The sequence below is a fragment of the Ostrinia nubilalis genome, chromosome 22 (assembly GCF_963855985.1).
Source record: "Ostrinia nubilalis chromosome 22, ilOstNubi1.1, whole genome shotgun sequence".
NCBI classification, from domain to species: domain Eukaryota; kingdom Metazoa; phylum Arthropoda; class Insecta; order Lepidoptera; family Crambidae; genus Ostrinia; species Ostrinia nubilalis.
Genome location: NC_087109.1, coordinates 7,790,511 through 7,807,023, shown reverse-complemented (window position 1 = coordinate 7,807,023; position 16,513 = coordinate 7,790,511). Strand labels below are relative to the sequence as shown.

Sequence of the window (16,513 nt, the reverse complement as noted above, 5' to 3'; positions counted from 1 at the left end):
TCGCCGTTGATATTTATGCCAAATCCGTTCCAGTCCAGAAGCTTGAAGACATCTTCCAGGGCGGTGGTAAACAGTTTTGGAGATATGACGTCTCCCTGTCTTACCCCTCGCTGCAACTGGATAGGTTTCGAATCCCGATCCTGGAGGCGGACCGACATTGTGGCGTTTTTGTACAAATCCCTCAACACTTCGATATATCGATAGTCAATTTGGCACCTTTGGAGAGACTGTAGCACTGCCCAGGTCTCGACCGAATCGAAGGCTTTCTCATAATCCACAAACGCCAGGCAAAGTGGTTGATTATACTCCTCGGTCTTCTGTATAATCTGCCTTAGCGTATGTATGTGGTCTATGGTACTAAAGCCTTTTCGGAAACCGGCTTGTTCGGGAGGCTGGAAGTCGTCGAGCCTGCGAGCGAGACGATTCGTAATGACTCTTGAAAACAGCTTGTAGACATGGCTCAGAAGTGAGATGGGTCTATAATTCTTCAATAAGGTTTTGTCACCTTTTTTGAAGAAGAGTACCACCACACTTCCGTGCCATGTCGTAGGCGTTTTTCCTTCGAGGATGACGGAATCGAACAGCTTCTGAAGAGCCCTCAGTACCGGCGTTCCGCCTGCCTTCAAAAGCTCAGCCGTGATTCCATCATCACCCGGTGCCTTGTTGTTCTTCAGCTGTTTGAGAGCCATTCTAATCTCGTACAGACTGACGTCCGGGATATCTTCGGTATAGTGTCGGGTCAGTCTAGCTCTTGGGTCTTCGGTTAGATTTGTGACAGGTGCACGTACACTCGTGTATAATTGTCCGTAGAACTTCTCGACCTCTTCCAATATCTCCGGCCCCGACGAAATGGCTCTGCCATCCTCTGTCTTCAGCTTGGTCAGTTGACTTTGGCCAACAGACAGATCTCTTGCGAACACTTTAGAGCCCTTGTTTCGCTCAATCGCCTCTTTAATACGGTCTGTATTAAATTGGCGTAGGTCGCGAGTCAAAGACTTGGAGATCTGTCTGTTAAGGCGCCGATACTGAGCAGCATCTTCAGAGGACTGCAGAACCAAGTTCCGTCTCTCTTCCATGAGTTGATTGGTGAGGTCAGAGATCTTTTTGGTTCCTTTTGAACGACGGGTTTTAAAGAACTTAGACCCAGTCGTTTGGACAATTTCCACGAACCTGTCATTGTATTTGTCCACATTTTCGCAGTCTCCTAGGCATTCGAAACGATTTTGCAACTCGAGCTGAAAGCTTTCGGGGTTTTGGAGTTGGATGGGCGCTGGGCGGAGCGTAGACTTCATCAGTCGACATCTCTCGAGCTTGGGTCTGATATTCAATGTGCCTCTTACCATTCGGTGATCGCTTCCTGTTTTGACCGAATTGATCACAGAGACATCATTGAATATATGCTTCTTCGTCGACAAGATGAAGTCTATCTCATTTTTTGTAGCGCCATTGGGATGCAGCCATGTCCACTTTCGCTGTTTTGGCTTTCTGAAGAAGGAGTTCATCATAAAGAGGCCCTCCCTCTCCATAAAGCCAGCCAGCAGTTGGCCACGTGCGTTCCTCTCTCCGTACCCAAATTGCCCCACTTTCGGCTCATTATCGCTTCGTTTACCTAGCTTCGCGTTGAAGTCCCCCATCACAACGGTAAAATGGGACCGGGAGCCATGTATGGCTCTGGAAATATCCTCATACATGGTCTCCACTTCGTCGTCGGGGTGTTCCGTGGTCGGTGCGTATACCTGTATGACCTTCAGCGAATACCGTTTGGTGATTCTGAGTATCAGGTACACTACCCTCGCCGAAACACTCTCGATCTGGACCACGTTGTTGACAAGGGACTTGTGGACGATAAACCCGACACCACCCTGGGACTGCTGGTCGCCCTCCCGGAAATAGAGCAGGTTTCCGGATTTAAGAATTATGGTGTCCTCCCCCTCTCTTCGGACTTCACATAATCCTACGATATCCCACCGTAACCTGCTCAACTCTTCCTCGAGTTCCATTAGCTTCACGTCTGTACGCAGTGTGCGAGCGTTATAGGTTGCCAGGGCCAGAGGTCGTCGGTGTTGGTAGCCTGGCATCCCCCGGGGATTCTTCGCACCCCTTGCCCCACCGTTACCGTGACCGCTACCGTGGTCCGGGATAGTGGGGCCGCCGGGGACTAGGGGCCGTTTTTTTGTTTTTGCCACCATTTGGAGGGTTTTGCCCTAATCGCCACGCTTGGCAGGCGGGTTGGCGATCGCAGTTTTTTTTGCTTGGTTTCACACGCAGACGCTGCTGCCCGTCCGGTGCTACAGGAGTTTGTCGCCTCTTACGACACGCCTCCTGTTGGCGGTGGGGAAAAGTATTCTTTTACGGCCGTCCCCACACAGCACACAACATTTTTATGTAATAATATTTAATAATATTTTACATACCTAAAACATATACCGTACTTATTGTACGGTTTTGTTCCCCAGTCGAGGAAGGACTTGATGTCGGGCCCTGCGTGCCCAAACAAAATGGAGGCTACTGACAACGCCACTCTTGTGGTGGAGTTTTGGGCTGACGCTGGGCTGACACTGATGTAGGTTTGTTGTGGAAAAGAAGAAGAAGAATATTTTACAAGTCTAAACATATTTTATTTACCTATTATAGCGACGTACGTAAAATAACTTTTAACAGATTTGCAAAACGTTTCTTTATCAACTTTGTATCTGTATGAAAGTTTGGACATTTCAAACATGAATTTGTCTTGTTTCGGGTCCAATAAAGTTAAACTGTAAACGTGGTCACTACGTGGCGATAGTAAGGCCTGTCGACCAGTGGGAGCGAGGCTTTTCTAACAAGCTTGGCACTTGTCCCATCTCTGACAAGTAAGCGACTATCAACTGTTTTCCTGGCCAAGAAACATACAAACATCCAAATGACGTCCACTACTTACTGGATAAAAGTTTCTCCCCAAGGATTTTCAAACTGACCAGTCCTGTCTTGAAGCCGCATTCTGGTTTTGTATTGGCACACACATTTTAATTATGATAGCTCCATTAACTCCTTGAGCTAAGGAAAATATCCTTCTGATACGAGCAGATTCACCACAAAGCCCAGCGGCGAAGGGGTTCAAACTACTAAGACCCTCGTATATTACAGTGTATTTATATATGTATAATAATAGGTATCATATAAAAATTGTCTCCCTTAGCTTAGCATAGCATTAACTAGATTTGTGCCTGATCTGGCCCTAAGCCAAATACAGCCGGTGAGGGCACACGCGGCTGCCGACAAATTGTGGCTTATTGCATCGGCGAAATTCAGCATCATCCTGTATATCACCTCGAAGGCCGGATCAGCGGTTGTTTACGATTTATGATCAATCAGCTACAGGAATTTGTTTAGACGAAAATTTTGTTTGTAAGATTATCGCGTGACTACACTTATACACATTAATTATAAGACTATTTTGTCTATTTCTATAAATATTTGTGTTGCACTAAGTCCAAAAAATATGGTTCTTTTGATTAGTAAAATGCTAAGGAATTTCCATAAAGACCGGTCCTGCGCTTCTTGCATTCAGGAGTTTCCCACGATTTTCAAGATCGCTGGCCCACGAGTCTGTCCTGAGAAAGCCTACCAACATTACATGTTTCCCCATGTGGTCGTCACTCAAGAATTTTTTTGTCCCAATGACCACCATCACCAACTGTCATTTAAGTTTTAATATAATTTGTAGCTAATTATTAACATTTTTCCATTTCTACTGCTCACTGTTGACACACTTTCTTCATCTTTAATTCTTATTAAGTGTTTTCGTATCATGTGAAAAACAAAAAGGTTTCCCTAACATTCAAGAACGCATAAACATTTTAATTATATTTTTGAGAAAAGGCGGAGAAAGGAAAAATCCCAATTCTTTTGAGAAACATTTTACCGGACCTTTTGGAAGCAATTACCGTTAATTTTAGTGCGTTTTGTTTTGGCCAATCTTCTCGCTTTTACTTTATGTGACTCTCTTGGGTTTCTTTAAACGTTTTATGCTTATTTACTTACCTAAGTTTATGGTTTATGTAATGTACCGTTAGTTTTCAAAATCCTCTAATTTACCAGTGGCAAATGGAAGAAATCATTTTTTTGTGCAATTCTTTCATGTCCAAAAACAACGATCTCTATAAAGACAAATGTTGTCACTGTTGAAAGTCAGACCCACTGCTTCAAATACGCACCATTATTGAGGCAAATAAATGAAGTTAAGAAGGTATCAATAACACTGGGGAACAGTCATTTTGCGGCATGGTAGTTTAGAGTCAATTCTGTATGCGACTAGTGTGCTGAATACTAGAAAAATATTAGATTTGTCAAATTGACTCTAGATCTTGAGATAAATGCTATTAACTATTTATATGAAAAAACATCAATTAAAATACCAATCTGTATTAAAAAAATATATTTACACTATGATCCTATTTAAGAACGATATAAAAATTAAAAATATATTTGCTTTTCATCAAATAATAGAAAAAAAACTACAAAAAGCTTTTTCTGTAAGCTTTTATGTTATGGTTTTGGTCAGGAAAATTCCATAATTATGGCAACAGTAATCAGCCATCATCTGGCGGTCCCATTGATCGTGGATATCATTCTTCCACTATCCTGATGTTCTGGTAGAACCGTTCTGCTTATTCCTCACTGTAATCACCCAGATTATGGGAGAACCTGTCCAAATGTTTATTGTAAAAAAATAATTTAATACTCAAATTAGCTCCTTATGTGTAAATTTTTTAAAACAATTTAGCAACCAATTCTGGTGCTCTATGACTCCCCAAATATTGTTTGACTACTAAAACAAAGCTTAGCCATGCTTCAGATTCAATTTGTGTTATGTGGTTTACAAATACAGTGTCTTTTATAAGAGTACGGATTTACGGTCAATCGATTTTTTTTTCCGTATTCAAACGGACGTTTCAGGAGGTAAAGGACTTTAATTTGGCTGACTTTTGATCATTTTAGTGATTAGAAAGCTCAGTTCATTTCTTTGGCCTTCCAAATTGAAGTCCTTTACGTCCAGCTTGGCTCCAGTATGGCAAAGAGTCTACACAAGGCTTGCAGACGATATTGGACCCCCAGTATTTATTCTTTTAAGGAAGTTTTAATATACCAAAGTATGCTTGGTAGGTTTTTATCACTACCTCCGTGATCTTATTTCTTTGGTTTTGTAAGTTTACAAGCCAAATATTAACAAAAACTGTTGGGGTTGTAAACGCAAAGTTTTCATAATGAACTCATATTTTTTGAGACAAAAAGCTCTTTAAAAATTAATTTAAAAGACACAAACTGATAATTTCAAGGTCTAGTAGCTGATTACTAAATTGTTGTAACTACAACTACACTAATACATGAGTAGAAAAAAAACTTAGTGGGGTATAATCAAATTAATATAAGTTTAGGGTGGGTCGTTTAATTTTTTTTCATTGATTTCTTGCGTCTTGTTTATCTCAAGAACCAGAGTCAATCCAAAGAAAGTAAATGCACACCATTTATGTGTAATACACGTATTTACAAAAACCATTAACAAAATAGATGCCGCAGATTTTTTTATTTTTTTTGTTCCGCAGTGTAATATACCTATCTAGGATTGTATAAGTACAAAATAAACATTTAATAATTAGGTATGTAAGGTGCTACTAGTTTAAACAAAACAAGCACAACGGCAATTTGTACTTATTATGCTATGTTTGACTTTGCCCGTAACTTTGGTAATTTTAAAGTTATCAACTCTAAACCCTTTTGTTCCCAAATTACATTAGGATAACGAAATTTTGATGGCCCTGAAAAATGAGGCTCGGTTGTAATGGATTTAGTAATTTGTTTCAAAGTTAGTGCTAAGCTTTAAGGGATTTAACTTTATGGGTTTATGTTGGTTAATTTATATCTTAACGCTTTGATAAATCTGTTAAGCTAAAACAAAGTTTGCCTACTTAATTAATAGCAAAATAATGAGGTCTATCGTATTTTCGCTCAGTAGTTGTCACCACTGCTGCACTGGCAAGTGGCAAGACCTTACTCTACATTGGCCCTACCTATAATACGAATGCAAGGACACTCATATCATTTTATGCTCATCAGTTGGCGCCACTATCTTACAGCACTGTACCTCTAGCACAAAAAACTTTCGACTTCGAATCGTTTGCGTATTCGAATTGCCATCAAAAGATTTAGTACAAAAACTACAACAGCGCCCTTGTGAACGTGTCATGTCGTAAAGTGAACTTAGTATGAGAAATGGTTGCACAAAACTTATTTTGAGAATCAAAATTGCCACGTTATCGTTTAATTCGAAGGTTGAGTATCGAATAAAGTCGAATACGCAAACGATTCGAAGACGAAGTTGTTCATGCTACCTTACCTAATCGCCAGTGGCGTCAACTCAAATACGGTAGCCCTCATTGTAATTATTTTTCCTCAATTGTGCAACTTGTGTTTGAGCGTATTCAGAAAAATTAAACGACATCACCTTAAGCACACTGTGGCATCTTATTGACTTGCAATGAGCGTCATTTTCCAACATAATGTGTGTGTAGCCTCATCCCAACGCACAGTGTGTTAAGAGACTGTATAATCGGACATTCTCATTTATTTGATGAACCCTATAGAGCTCAGTTATACAAATAAAACTCCTGTTTGAAAATTCCACGTAGTTTTCGCGGTATAAAAATTCAAAGGTACCTATTTTTTTACTTTAAAATTATGCAAAAATATTGTTACTCGTTAACTAATAACATTTAATTCAGAAATGTTACAATACTTCATAAAGCTCTTAAAACTACACGCAATAAGCGTATTAAGTGCTTCGTAAACGCATTCAGTTAATTAGAAGAAATTATTTTTGTTTTTATTTTTTTGCATTTCCATTATACCGTAATATATGCAAACATTTTTAATTGCAAGATATAGTCTGATATTTAGCCTAATTGTATTAAAAAAAGCTTTAAATTCCGTGGTATATTTGAGGAAATATACAGTCTCATAACACACTGTGCAACGTGACAATAAAAGAAAATGGATCGCTACACCGGTTCGCTTTGTCTCTTCGTCTTCGCTCTAGCGACAGGAATTGATTGTGTAGACTGTCACCAGTAAAATGCGTTTTCAGATACTCTAGAAAGATCCTAGATGGATCAAATAAGTCCTGTGAAATACTTAAAAACACTTAGGAAAAATAAATGCAACGAGCATTTTGACAGTTTGTTATTCCTCGGGATAATTACTAACTTGTACTTCACTGGGCAAGCTGTAAATCCTGGCATCAAATTCAAATTCAAATTCATTTATTCATCAATCCCGAAACACCGTGTTATAGGTAAATCCACACTTACTGGTATACCATTATAAAATATTCAATAAGCTCCAAAATTTTGAATTTGAAAAATTCTTTCCTCTTAGACATTATCCCTGATGAAGATAGGCTATAGAATATGGATGGATAAGACATTCTGTGACAGACAGAACGTGGCCAAAGTCACGGGCAATGGAATGTTTGTTACTATTTCACGCAAAAACTACTGAACGGATTTTAATGAAACTACAGTATTATTGTTTACTAGCGGCCGCCCGCGACTTCGTACGCGTGGATCCCGTTTTACCCCCTTCATCTATCTTACGCGGCTTAGATTTTTTTATACAAATGTTTTTCCCGATAACTCCCGTTCCCGTGGGAATTTTGAAATATCCTATTGTAACTAAGCTTTAAGTTTACTAAGGTACCTGCATGCCAAATTTCAAGCGTCTAACTTAAGCGGTTTAGATTTTTCATACAAAAGGATTTTTCCGCTAATTCCCGTTCTCGTGGGAATTTAGGGAATTCCTTTCTTAGTGCACCTCTACGGTACCTAAGCTACGTCCCTTCCAAATTTCAAGTGCCTACGATTAGCCGTTTAGGCTTAAGGCTGCACGCGCGACGGAAGTTTAAAAAATGGAGTAACTTCTCCCGTTTTCTCAAAATTTCCCTTCATTACTCTGCTCCTAAGTATACTATAACCTGCCCAGGAGTATGTAGAATAATTGTACCAAGTTTCGTTAACATCCGTCGAGTAGTTTTTGTTTCTATAAGGAACATACAGACGGACAGACAGACAAACAGACAGACAGACAAACAGACAGACAGACAAAAATTTTACTGATAGCATTTTTGGCATCAGTATCGATCACTAATCACCCCCTGATAGTTTTTTTGAAAATATATTTCATGTACAGAATTGACCTCTCTACAGATTTATAGATAACCCAGAATAACATATAGGCTATAATTTATGACGATCTGTGACAAACTAAATTTCACGCTGGTGAAGCCGCAGGCAAAAACTAGTTTACTAATATTGGAACGCTTTTAAACATACCACACTGACACGTTTTTAAAAAAATACTGGGCGTTTTGGGTTTGGGCAGAATTTAAAGTGCAGCCGCGACACTCCAGAGGTAAGTCCAACAAATTATTGTGCTGCCATGAATTTTTATAAGCCTCACGTCTGCACACATTCGTCTATGCCTCGCTTTATTGGAGAAATTATTCGTCAAAGGAAATGAGAATGTTTGGCAATATATCCTTACAGAGACATTGAGGTAGATTCCGGCGAAAAAAAGAGAAAATATTGGCTCTTACTTCATTGATATTGATAACTCAATCAATATTAATATAGGTAACTAATATTTTGTAAATTGTATTTCCTGTAGTAAGCAAATGGCTAACAATAGTATTGATTTTCTTCTATTTCTTTTTAATGATGCTGCAAGTGGTGGGTATCTAGCTGTAGGTATTTATGCCTACATACTACTACCATACGAGATCGTCGGTCCACCTAGTAGGAGGCCTGCCCACGCTACGTCTTCCAGCCCGTGGTCGCCACTCGAGATGTTTTCTGCCCCAACGGCCATCGTCTCTACGAGCTATGTGCCCTGCCCACTGCCACTTGATTTTCAGGATTTTCAGGTCGCGGGAAGAGCCTGGATGCGGGCAGCGCAGGACCGTGCATTGTGGAAAACCTTGGAGGAGGCCTTTGTTCAGCAGTGGACGTCATTTGGCTGAAACGAACGAACGACGAACGAACTACTACCATACTATACATAGGTACATACTACAATATAAACTTATTGTTTTTAACGACAAAGGAATACTAGAACATTATCGTTGATGAATTCAAACTGTATTATCTAGTAGAGAATCGTGATGAGTAACTAGGTAAATGTTATAAGAACTTGCATTCAAATTTACATAATGTAAGTAGAGCAAGGAACATTGAAACACTTGTTATGTTAGTGGGTTGCCGTATGTTATAGTTACTGTTTACTCGTATATGTAATGTATATCAAGTGAAAATATATTACAGGCAAATTATAATCCTTATCTAATACTTATCTAGCAATGTGAGTTACTAGGAATTATTTCGCAAGTCGGTATTTTTTTATGGAATCGGTTCCTCAAGCTAATGAACTGGCTGAATTTCAGACATACCTAAGCCTGAATTTGTTCAGTCATAGATTGAAATTCCATCAATTAAAATGCCTAATGAAATTATAAGCTTGATATTCAATAGTTTTAAGTTTGGATCTATAGCTAAACTGTTACTGTAACTGTTATATTTATCACGCATAAAAATACTAATCCTTTATAAATAGAACACCTGAATGGATTTATAATATTTCTCAATAAATCAAATTACTATTAGCACGATTTTCATTAATCGCTGGTTGGTAGCGCTTATCAAAAAGATAGTACCTAATATGAATTAGCAAGAAATTAAAGCAACAAGTACCTATCTCTTTATCAGCTAATTGATCTTAATTCTTTTACTTGAGCCTACTCATATCTCGAAAAAAATAAAAAGATGTGCAAGTATGTGTGTGTAAAGTAAACCGATCCCTAAGTTTTTTTGGCGCCACTTTTGACAGTTTTGTTTTTATTTTTTTATGGCCAAGGCGTACGTCGATTTGGCAGAAACTTTTTACGCGGAAAATCTAGGCATCGTGGTTTCTGGCACGACCAGCGAATGAAAAAGGCAACCCATGCCAAGAGCGACACCTGGTGAGCTGAAAATTAAATAATTTCCAGTTGCTTCTAGCTTCTTCCAGATTTTATACGATGCGTTTTTTACCTATCCTAATAGACAAAATAAAATCAAAATCAAAAATATTTTATTCAATTTAGACTACTGGTGGCACTTATTGGGCCCTACCAGCGCTTTGAGACAAATAAAATAACACTATACTATATGTATAAATAACTATTAATGAAATAATAAATTTATGGTAAAGCCGCAGGCAGAAGCTAGTGTAATTACTGATATTCAAGTTTTACTTCTTTTCCAGAGATGTACAGACGATTCATCAACCTAAACACTGTTTCTTATGTAGTTGTAATAGTGATTATTAAGCAATAAAGATATAGTTTTAAAGTCAATACTCTTTGCATTATGATGACTGTTCCTTTCTTAAAGATAATCTGGCAAATAGATAATGATAATATCGACAGGATTTATTCCCAGAACATTTTTGTTTATGTGATTAGTGATTAATTATGATAAACAAACTATATCTTATCGGACGAACCATTGGGATGTATATAACATAGTAATTAAGAGGTTCTGACATTATACGGCAGAAGCTAGACGGGTTTACGTGTGGAGAAAATTAATAAAAACTTCTAAGGTAAGTACCCTAGCAATAGTTTGTCGCTTTTACTTATATGGAGTTTGAGTTACTTTACCCTTTGTTTAATAATTTAATCGACTTAAGAAACGAGAAGGTCTTCAATAATTGAGTTGAAATAAGAATTAACCGTTATGCCTTTTTTCTAATGCTGATTTTTGATGATTTTTATTTTCTGGCAATGTTTAAATATCTTTTTGTGTTTTTATTGTATTGCCAATCCATTACTTAATTTTTTTTATTTATTATTTTCTACCCGTTGCTTATCCTTATTGCTAGCTTCTGTATGAGGATTATTCGTGAATTTCGAGAAAAAGTATCCTGACTTCTAATTATAGCCTAATTTTGAAGTAATACACGCTTCAACACTTTCAAATGTCACCAAAATCTGCTCTGTACTCTTTAGGGGAAAAAATTATAAACATCGGTTTATCTATCCTCACAAATCGCGTTTATAATTATGTTTTTTTTTATTACAGATGAAATTCGCACTATCCTTGGTTATCCTATCGGTGCTGGCCTTCAGCGAGGCTGGCCTGCTGAAGGGCCCCTCCTCCAGAGCCAACCTCAACCACGGCTCCATCCAGCCTGGCGACCGGCTGCTGTACAGGTGAGCATGGGACTTTGTTTAGATCGATAAGTACCTACTCTATTGTCGACAACAGAGGGTCTAGTATGAGTTTTCATCAAAAAAGTCAAAAAATGACATTAAATGTATGACGGATTGTACAGCGCCCCTATTCAAAAACTAAAATTTTCATACATTTTTTAAACTCACACTCAGCCCACACGTACTAAAACTCTAGAGTATTTTACTAAGATGCTAAGAAACAGTGTTTCTTAGCACCTCTAGTACCTTTAAGCTCATAGCAGACTTATTAACTCGGAAAGGGATCAACGCCGTATCGCATTTCGCTAAATTCACATTTCCTCCTTCCAGAACATACTTCCAAAGATATGGCATTGCCAACACGGTCCAGACTCAAGACTTTGTCTACCGAGGCAACGTGACCACCAGGATCAGTGCAGTGGTAGCCCAAGAGGTGGGCTACACCCAGTACGCGAACGCCTGGGTGATCGCTGGAGGCAGGGGCTTCAACCACGTCACGGTGCGCGCCCAGACTGCTAGGGGATGGGGATTCTACTACCTGATCGACATTTGGGGGCGATAGATACTAACCCTCTCTCTGATGTTTTGCTGTGCCCTTGCAGGGCGTCACATGTATACCTACCTCTATTTTGTAACACCACTATAAATTGTAATGTGACATTGGTGACATGCAATAAACGTTTTTGAATTTGAATTTGATTTGATATTTAGCTACAAATAGAAACTGACGACGAATTTGTTGTTATTTTCTAAGCAATATTTTTTACAATAAACCAAGCAATTACTTATATGTAGAAATAACGACTTTATTTTCCATTTTCCTGTTCTAATTCGCTGCTGATGTTTAGCGCTACCATTATAGGTAAGTATTTCTCAATAAATTCTGATAACACTTATAAAGAGATAGAAAAATGAATTAGCAAGAAAGACAAGTATCTCTTCTTAATTGATCTTAATTCATTTATCATACACATAAAAACTAAAATGATTTTTGTACCTATGTATAGGTAAAGTTAAACCGGTCCCTGATAGTTTATTTTGGCGCCACTTTTGACAGTTTCGTTTTTTATTTTTTTATGGCCAAGGCGTAGGTATAAGGTTGATTTGGCAGAACCTTTTGCGCGGAATATCTAGGCATCGTGGTTTTGCACGAAAATCGAATTAAAAAGGCAACCCATGCCACAAGAGCGACATCTGTGGGCTGAGTGTGAGTTTAGTGAGCGCGTTTAAAATTTATAAAATTTTAGTTTTTGAACGTTCCCTCTAGGGGCGCTGTACAATCCGTCATACATTAAATTATGTCATTGTTTGATGAAAACTCACACTCAGCCCTCTGGTGAGCTGAAAATGAACTATTTTCCCGTCGTTTCCCGTCGTGACCACCATACAAAAAATGAATATTAATTAAATAATAAAATTGACAAATAACAATAAATCTTAGAGAGAGAGAGAGAGAGAGCAAACAGATTTTATATCAACCACTGCGTTTTTTAATCTCTTAATTTACGTCTTTTACTATGAATATAGTTGGTTTATGTTATTGCTATTATAAAATTGACCTAACTAACCTTAATGCTGTAACTTGTTTTGTACGTCTTAAATAAACAAACCCTAAAAGACAAAGAATACTATACATAATTTATCATCTAAATCTACGCGGGCGAAGCTGTAGGCAGAAGCTAGTGTAATTATTACCTACATACTGATATTCTACTTTCTTCTACTTTTCCATTTCGATAGAGACTTAAAGGCAGTTCAATAAGCTAAACAATATGCCATCTTATGTTGTTGCAATAAGTACTACTATGCAATAAAGATGTAGTGTTAAAGTCTTTGCATTATGATGACTGTTCCTTTCCTAAAGATTAATAATCTAGCAAATAGATAATGATAATATCGACAGGAAAATTTCTTCCCAGAACACTTTTGTTTATGTCAACTAGTGATTCATTCTGATAAACAAACTGTATCTTATCGGACGAACCATTGAGATGTATATAACATAGTAATCACGAGGTTCTGACATAGTAAGGCAGTAGCTAGACGAGAGGTTTACGTGTAGAGAAAATTAATTTAAACTTTCAAGGTAAGTTCTCATAGTTCGTTTATTTAAGCTTTAACCGACTTCAAAAAGGAGGAAGTTCCCTATTCGAATGTGTGTTTGCCTTTCATTGAGCAGTTTTTATTATCATCCTTAAAATATTTTTGTGTTTTATTGTGTTGCCTATCCGATGGCGACATTGTTTTACATCGTGAATCAGTCTGATGTTTTTTTATATGTGTGTCTCTACCTGTTGTTATTGATTTATCTACTTACATTAATTTTTAACTTTAATTACATTATGTAGACCACCAGCATTTGCATGCGGCTTGTTGGTGAATTTCGAGAAAAGTATTCTAACAATCTAATCATAACCTAATTCTGAAGTGTAAGCTACAACACTGTTAAGTTTCATCAAAATCTGTTCATTACTTTTTACAGGAAATAGTCACAACACAGCAAAATCGCGTTATAATAATGTGTTTTGATTACAGATGAAATTCGCGCTATCCTTGGTTCTTCTATCGGTGCTGGCCTTCAACGAGGCTGCCCTGCTGAAGGGTCCCTCCTCCAGAGCCAACCTTAATCATGGGTACATCCAGCCTGGCGACCGACTGCTTTACAGGTGAGCTTCAGCCCGAAAGAAAGAAAAAAAAACATTTATTTTGGTACCAACTTAAAAAAATATTACACTCGGATAATAAATGCAAGTACAATTATTTAGAACTAAAATTGGCCACCGCTCAGCATGTGTCATGCACAGAAGTAGTAAAACCCAGAACATGACGCTGTTATTCTGTGGAAACCACGAGACTTTGTTCTTTGGATCAAAAGTACTCTATTGTTGACAACAGGTAGTGTCTTTACTAAAATGTTAAGAAACAGGCTGTATCTATTAGCACACTGTTTCAAAATGCCTTAACACCTTCTGAAAATCAAAATCATAACGTTTGATATTTTAGGTAAGGTGTAATTTCAAATCATCACATGATAAGTAAAATAAATAAATAAATCTTTGGACAATTTCACACAGCGCCAGCTAGCCCCAAAGTAAGCAACTTAATGCTTGTGTTATGGGTGCTAGCTTAACGGATATACTACTTATATACTTTTTTCTTTAAATACATACATATTATACATAGTCACACCCAGACCCGTCACAGAAATTAAAATTCATCATTTCAATTTCTGCCCGGCCGGGAATCGAACCCGGGACCTCTCGGCATAGTAGTCCGTTCTGAACCACTACACCAAACGGCCGACAAATAAGATAAGTTTCTTTCTTTTAATGTGATGTGATGAGACATGAAAGGTTATCATAAAGATCAAGATGTATTCAATGATTAGGTACTTTAAGTACTAGCCACGACTATAATCTGCATCACTACATGATCTGATAGTGATGATGTTCAGCAGCAAGACCTTCTAATTTACCAGAGACAAATAGGGGATTCCTGTTGACTGGCCGGGCGTTTTTGGGAGGCTTGATGTTCGCATCTCTCCCTTTGTCACCTACAAAATCTATGGCCTACATTCACATGTCTCATATTCTTAATCCATATTTTCTCTTCCAGAACATATTTCCAAAGAGCTGGCATTGCCAACGCTGTCCAGACGCAAGACTTAGTCTACAGAGGCAACCTGACCACCAGGATCAGTGCAGTGGTAGCCCAAGAGGTGGGCTACACCCAGTACGCGAATGCCTGGGTGATCGCTGGAGGCATGGGCTACAATTACACCACGGTGCGCGTCCAGACTGCTAGGGGATGGGGATTCTACTACCTGATCGACATTTGGGGGCGATAGATCTGATATTTAGGTAAAAATGGAAACTGATGACGTAGTTGTTATTATTTGTTAAGAAATATTTTTTTCAATAAACCAAAGATATTATTAAGAAGCGACTTTATTTTTCTATCTTCCTGTTTTAATTAGTTACTGATGTTTAGCGCGGATATTATCGATGTTTTCTGAGATTGACAATCAATTTTGAATCGACACTATTTCTTATAATTAATGTAAGCACCAGAATCAGTGCTGTAGTAGCCCAAGAGGTGGGCTACACCCAGTACGCGAATGCCTGGGTGATCGCTGGAGGCAGGGGCTTCGACCACGTCACGGTGCGCGTCCAGACTGCTAGGGGATGGGGATTCTACTACCTGATCGACATTTGGAGCCGATAGATCTGATATTTAGGTAAAAATGGAAACTGATGACGTAGTTGTTATTACTTGTACTTGCTAAGCAATATTTTTTTCAATAAACCAAAGAAATTATTAAGAAACCACTTTATTTTTCCATCTTCCTGTTTTAATTAGCTACTGATGTTTAGCGCGGATATTATCGATGTTTTCTGAGATTGACAATCAATTTTGGATCGACACGTTTCATATTGTACTAAAGAAGGTATCTATCGAATTCATTTTAAATTATAATCTTCCAATATAACTTTTATTAACTTTAACCGAAACTACTTGTTAAACCTAGATTAAACAGTAACAATATCTTATGTTTTCATGCGAGTAATTTGCTTTTTTTCTCAACTCGCTTGAAATAGCAATTTCGCTACAGGCTGTTAAATTGGCTCGTCTTGGCTCGTGCCAGCGGCAGCGGTTAGAAGACTGCAATTAAAGGGGCGGGGTTGTGCAGTTTTAATATTTTATTGTGTGGAATAAGGGTGCAAACACACTCTTGTGTGTCATACATAAGTTGGAGAAAATCGTGTTTATTTTGGTCGTGCGTGAAACAAAATAATGTGTCCTTGTCTGCCATTGGCTTTAAGCTCATTCATACTTTCGAGAGTATGACTCACTGTGAGATAGACATGGTAATAAGTAGTAACAGCATTTCAAGTTTTTTTTATGCAGAACAAGGCAGGCACCTGATGTTACCTAAGTGGGTGCTTATTCACTCTCACGTCTAGTTATCTCAGTAACAGTAGAGTTACTCCGGCTCATTGATTCAAAATTAATGTAATCAAATGGAACTGTATTCAGCTTTCAATTGTCTCTCAAAATACTTAATAAAAAATCAATGAGTAAGTGAACTGTAAAGTAAAGGCACAGAATAATAATAAGTACTGTAAAGGGCAAAAAGTAACCTTTCACGGAGTTTTAAAAAGTATTATTCGTGCAATCCCTTTTCTGTGGGAAATGACAACATGACGGCCACACGATAAAAAAATCAATAAA

At 38.0% G+C, this 16,513-nt stretch overlaps 3 protein-coding genes across 4 annotated transcripts in view; 2 read left to right on the top strand and 1 right to left on the bottom strand.

Annotated features, from left to right (window-relative positions):
- The window catches only part of LOC135082712 (calbindin-32), a 101,253-nt gene that overhangs the window by 17,004 nt on the left and 67,736 nt on the right, over positions 1-16,513 (bottom strand). The window lies entirely within an intron of this gene.
- LOC135082976 (uncharacterized) lies at positions 10,563-11,975 on the top strand. The gene is made up of 3 exons (XM_063977740.1): positions 10,563-10,671; positions 11,151-11,281; positions 11,612-11,975. Exons 2-3 carry the CDS (start codon positions 11,151-11,153, stop codon positions 11,841-11,843), a joined length of 363 nt encoding a protein of 120 aa, XP_063833810.1. The 5' UTR covers positions 10,563-10,671; the 3' UTR covers positions 11,844-11,975.
- LOC135082929 (uncharacterized) lies at positions 13,277-15,217 on the top strand. The gene is made up of 3 exons (XM_063977696.1): positions 13,277-13,367; positions 13,817-13,947; positions 14,897-15,217. The coding sequence occupies exons 2-3, from the start codon at positions 13,817-13,819 to the stop codon at positions 15,126-15,128; spliced, it is 363 nt and encodes a 120-aa protein (XP_063833766.1). The 5' UTR covers positions 13,277-13,367; the 3' UTR covers positions 15,129-15,217.

Bases quoted from the DNA above. Each gene is read 5' to 3' on its own strand.
- LOC135082976 (XM_063977740.1), top strand. From the start codon at position 11,151: ATGAAATTCGCACTATCCTTGGTTATCCTATCGGTGCTGGCCTTCAGC. The intron at 11,282-11,611 runs GTGAGCATGGGA...TCCTCCTTCCAG, and splicing joins GGCGACCGGCTGCTGTACAG to AACATACTTCCAAAGATATG.
- LOC135082929 (XM_063977696.1), top strand. From the start codon at position 13,817: ATGAAATTCGCGCTATCCTTGGTTCTTCTATCGGTGCTGGCCTTCAAC. The intron at 13,948-14,896 runs GTGAGCTTCAGC...TTTCTCTTCCAG, and splicing joins GGCGACCGACTGCTTTACAG to AACATATTTCCAAAGAGCTG.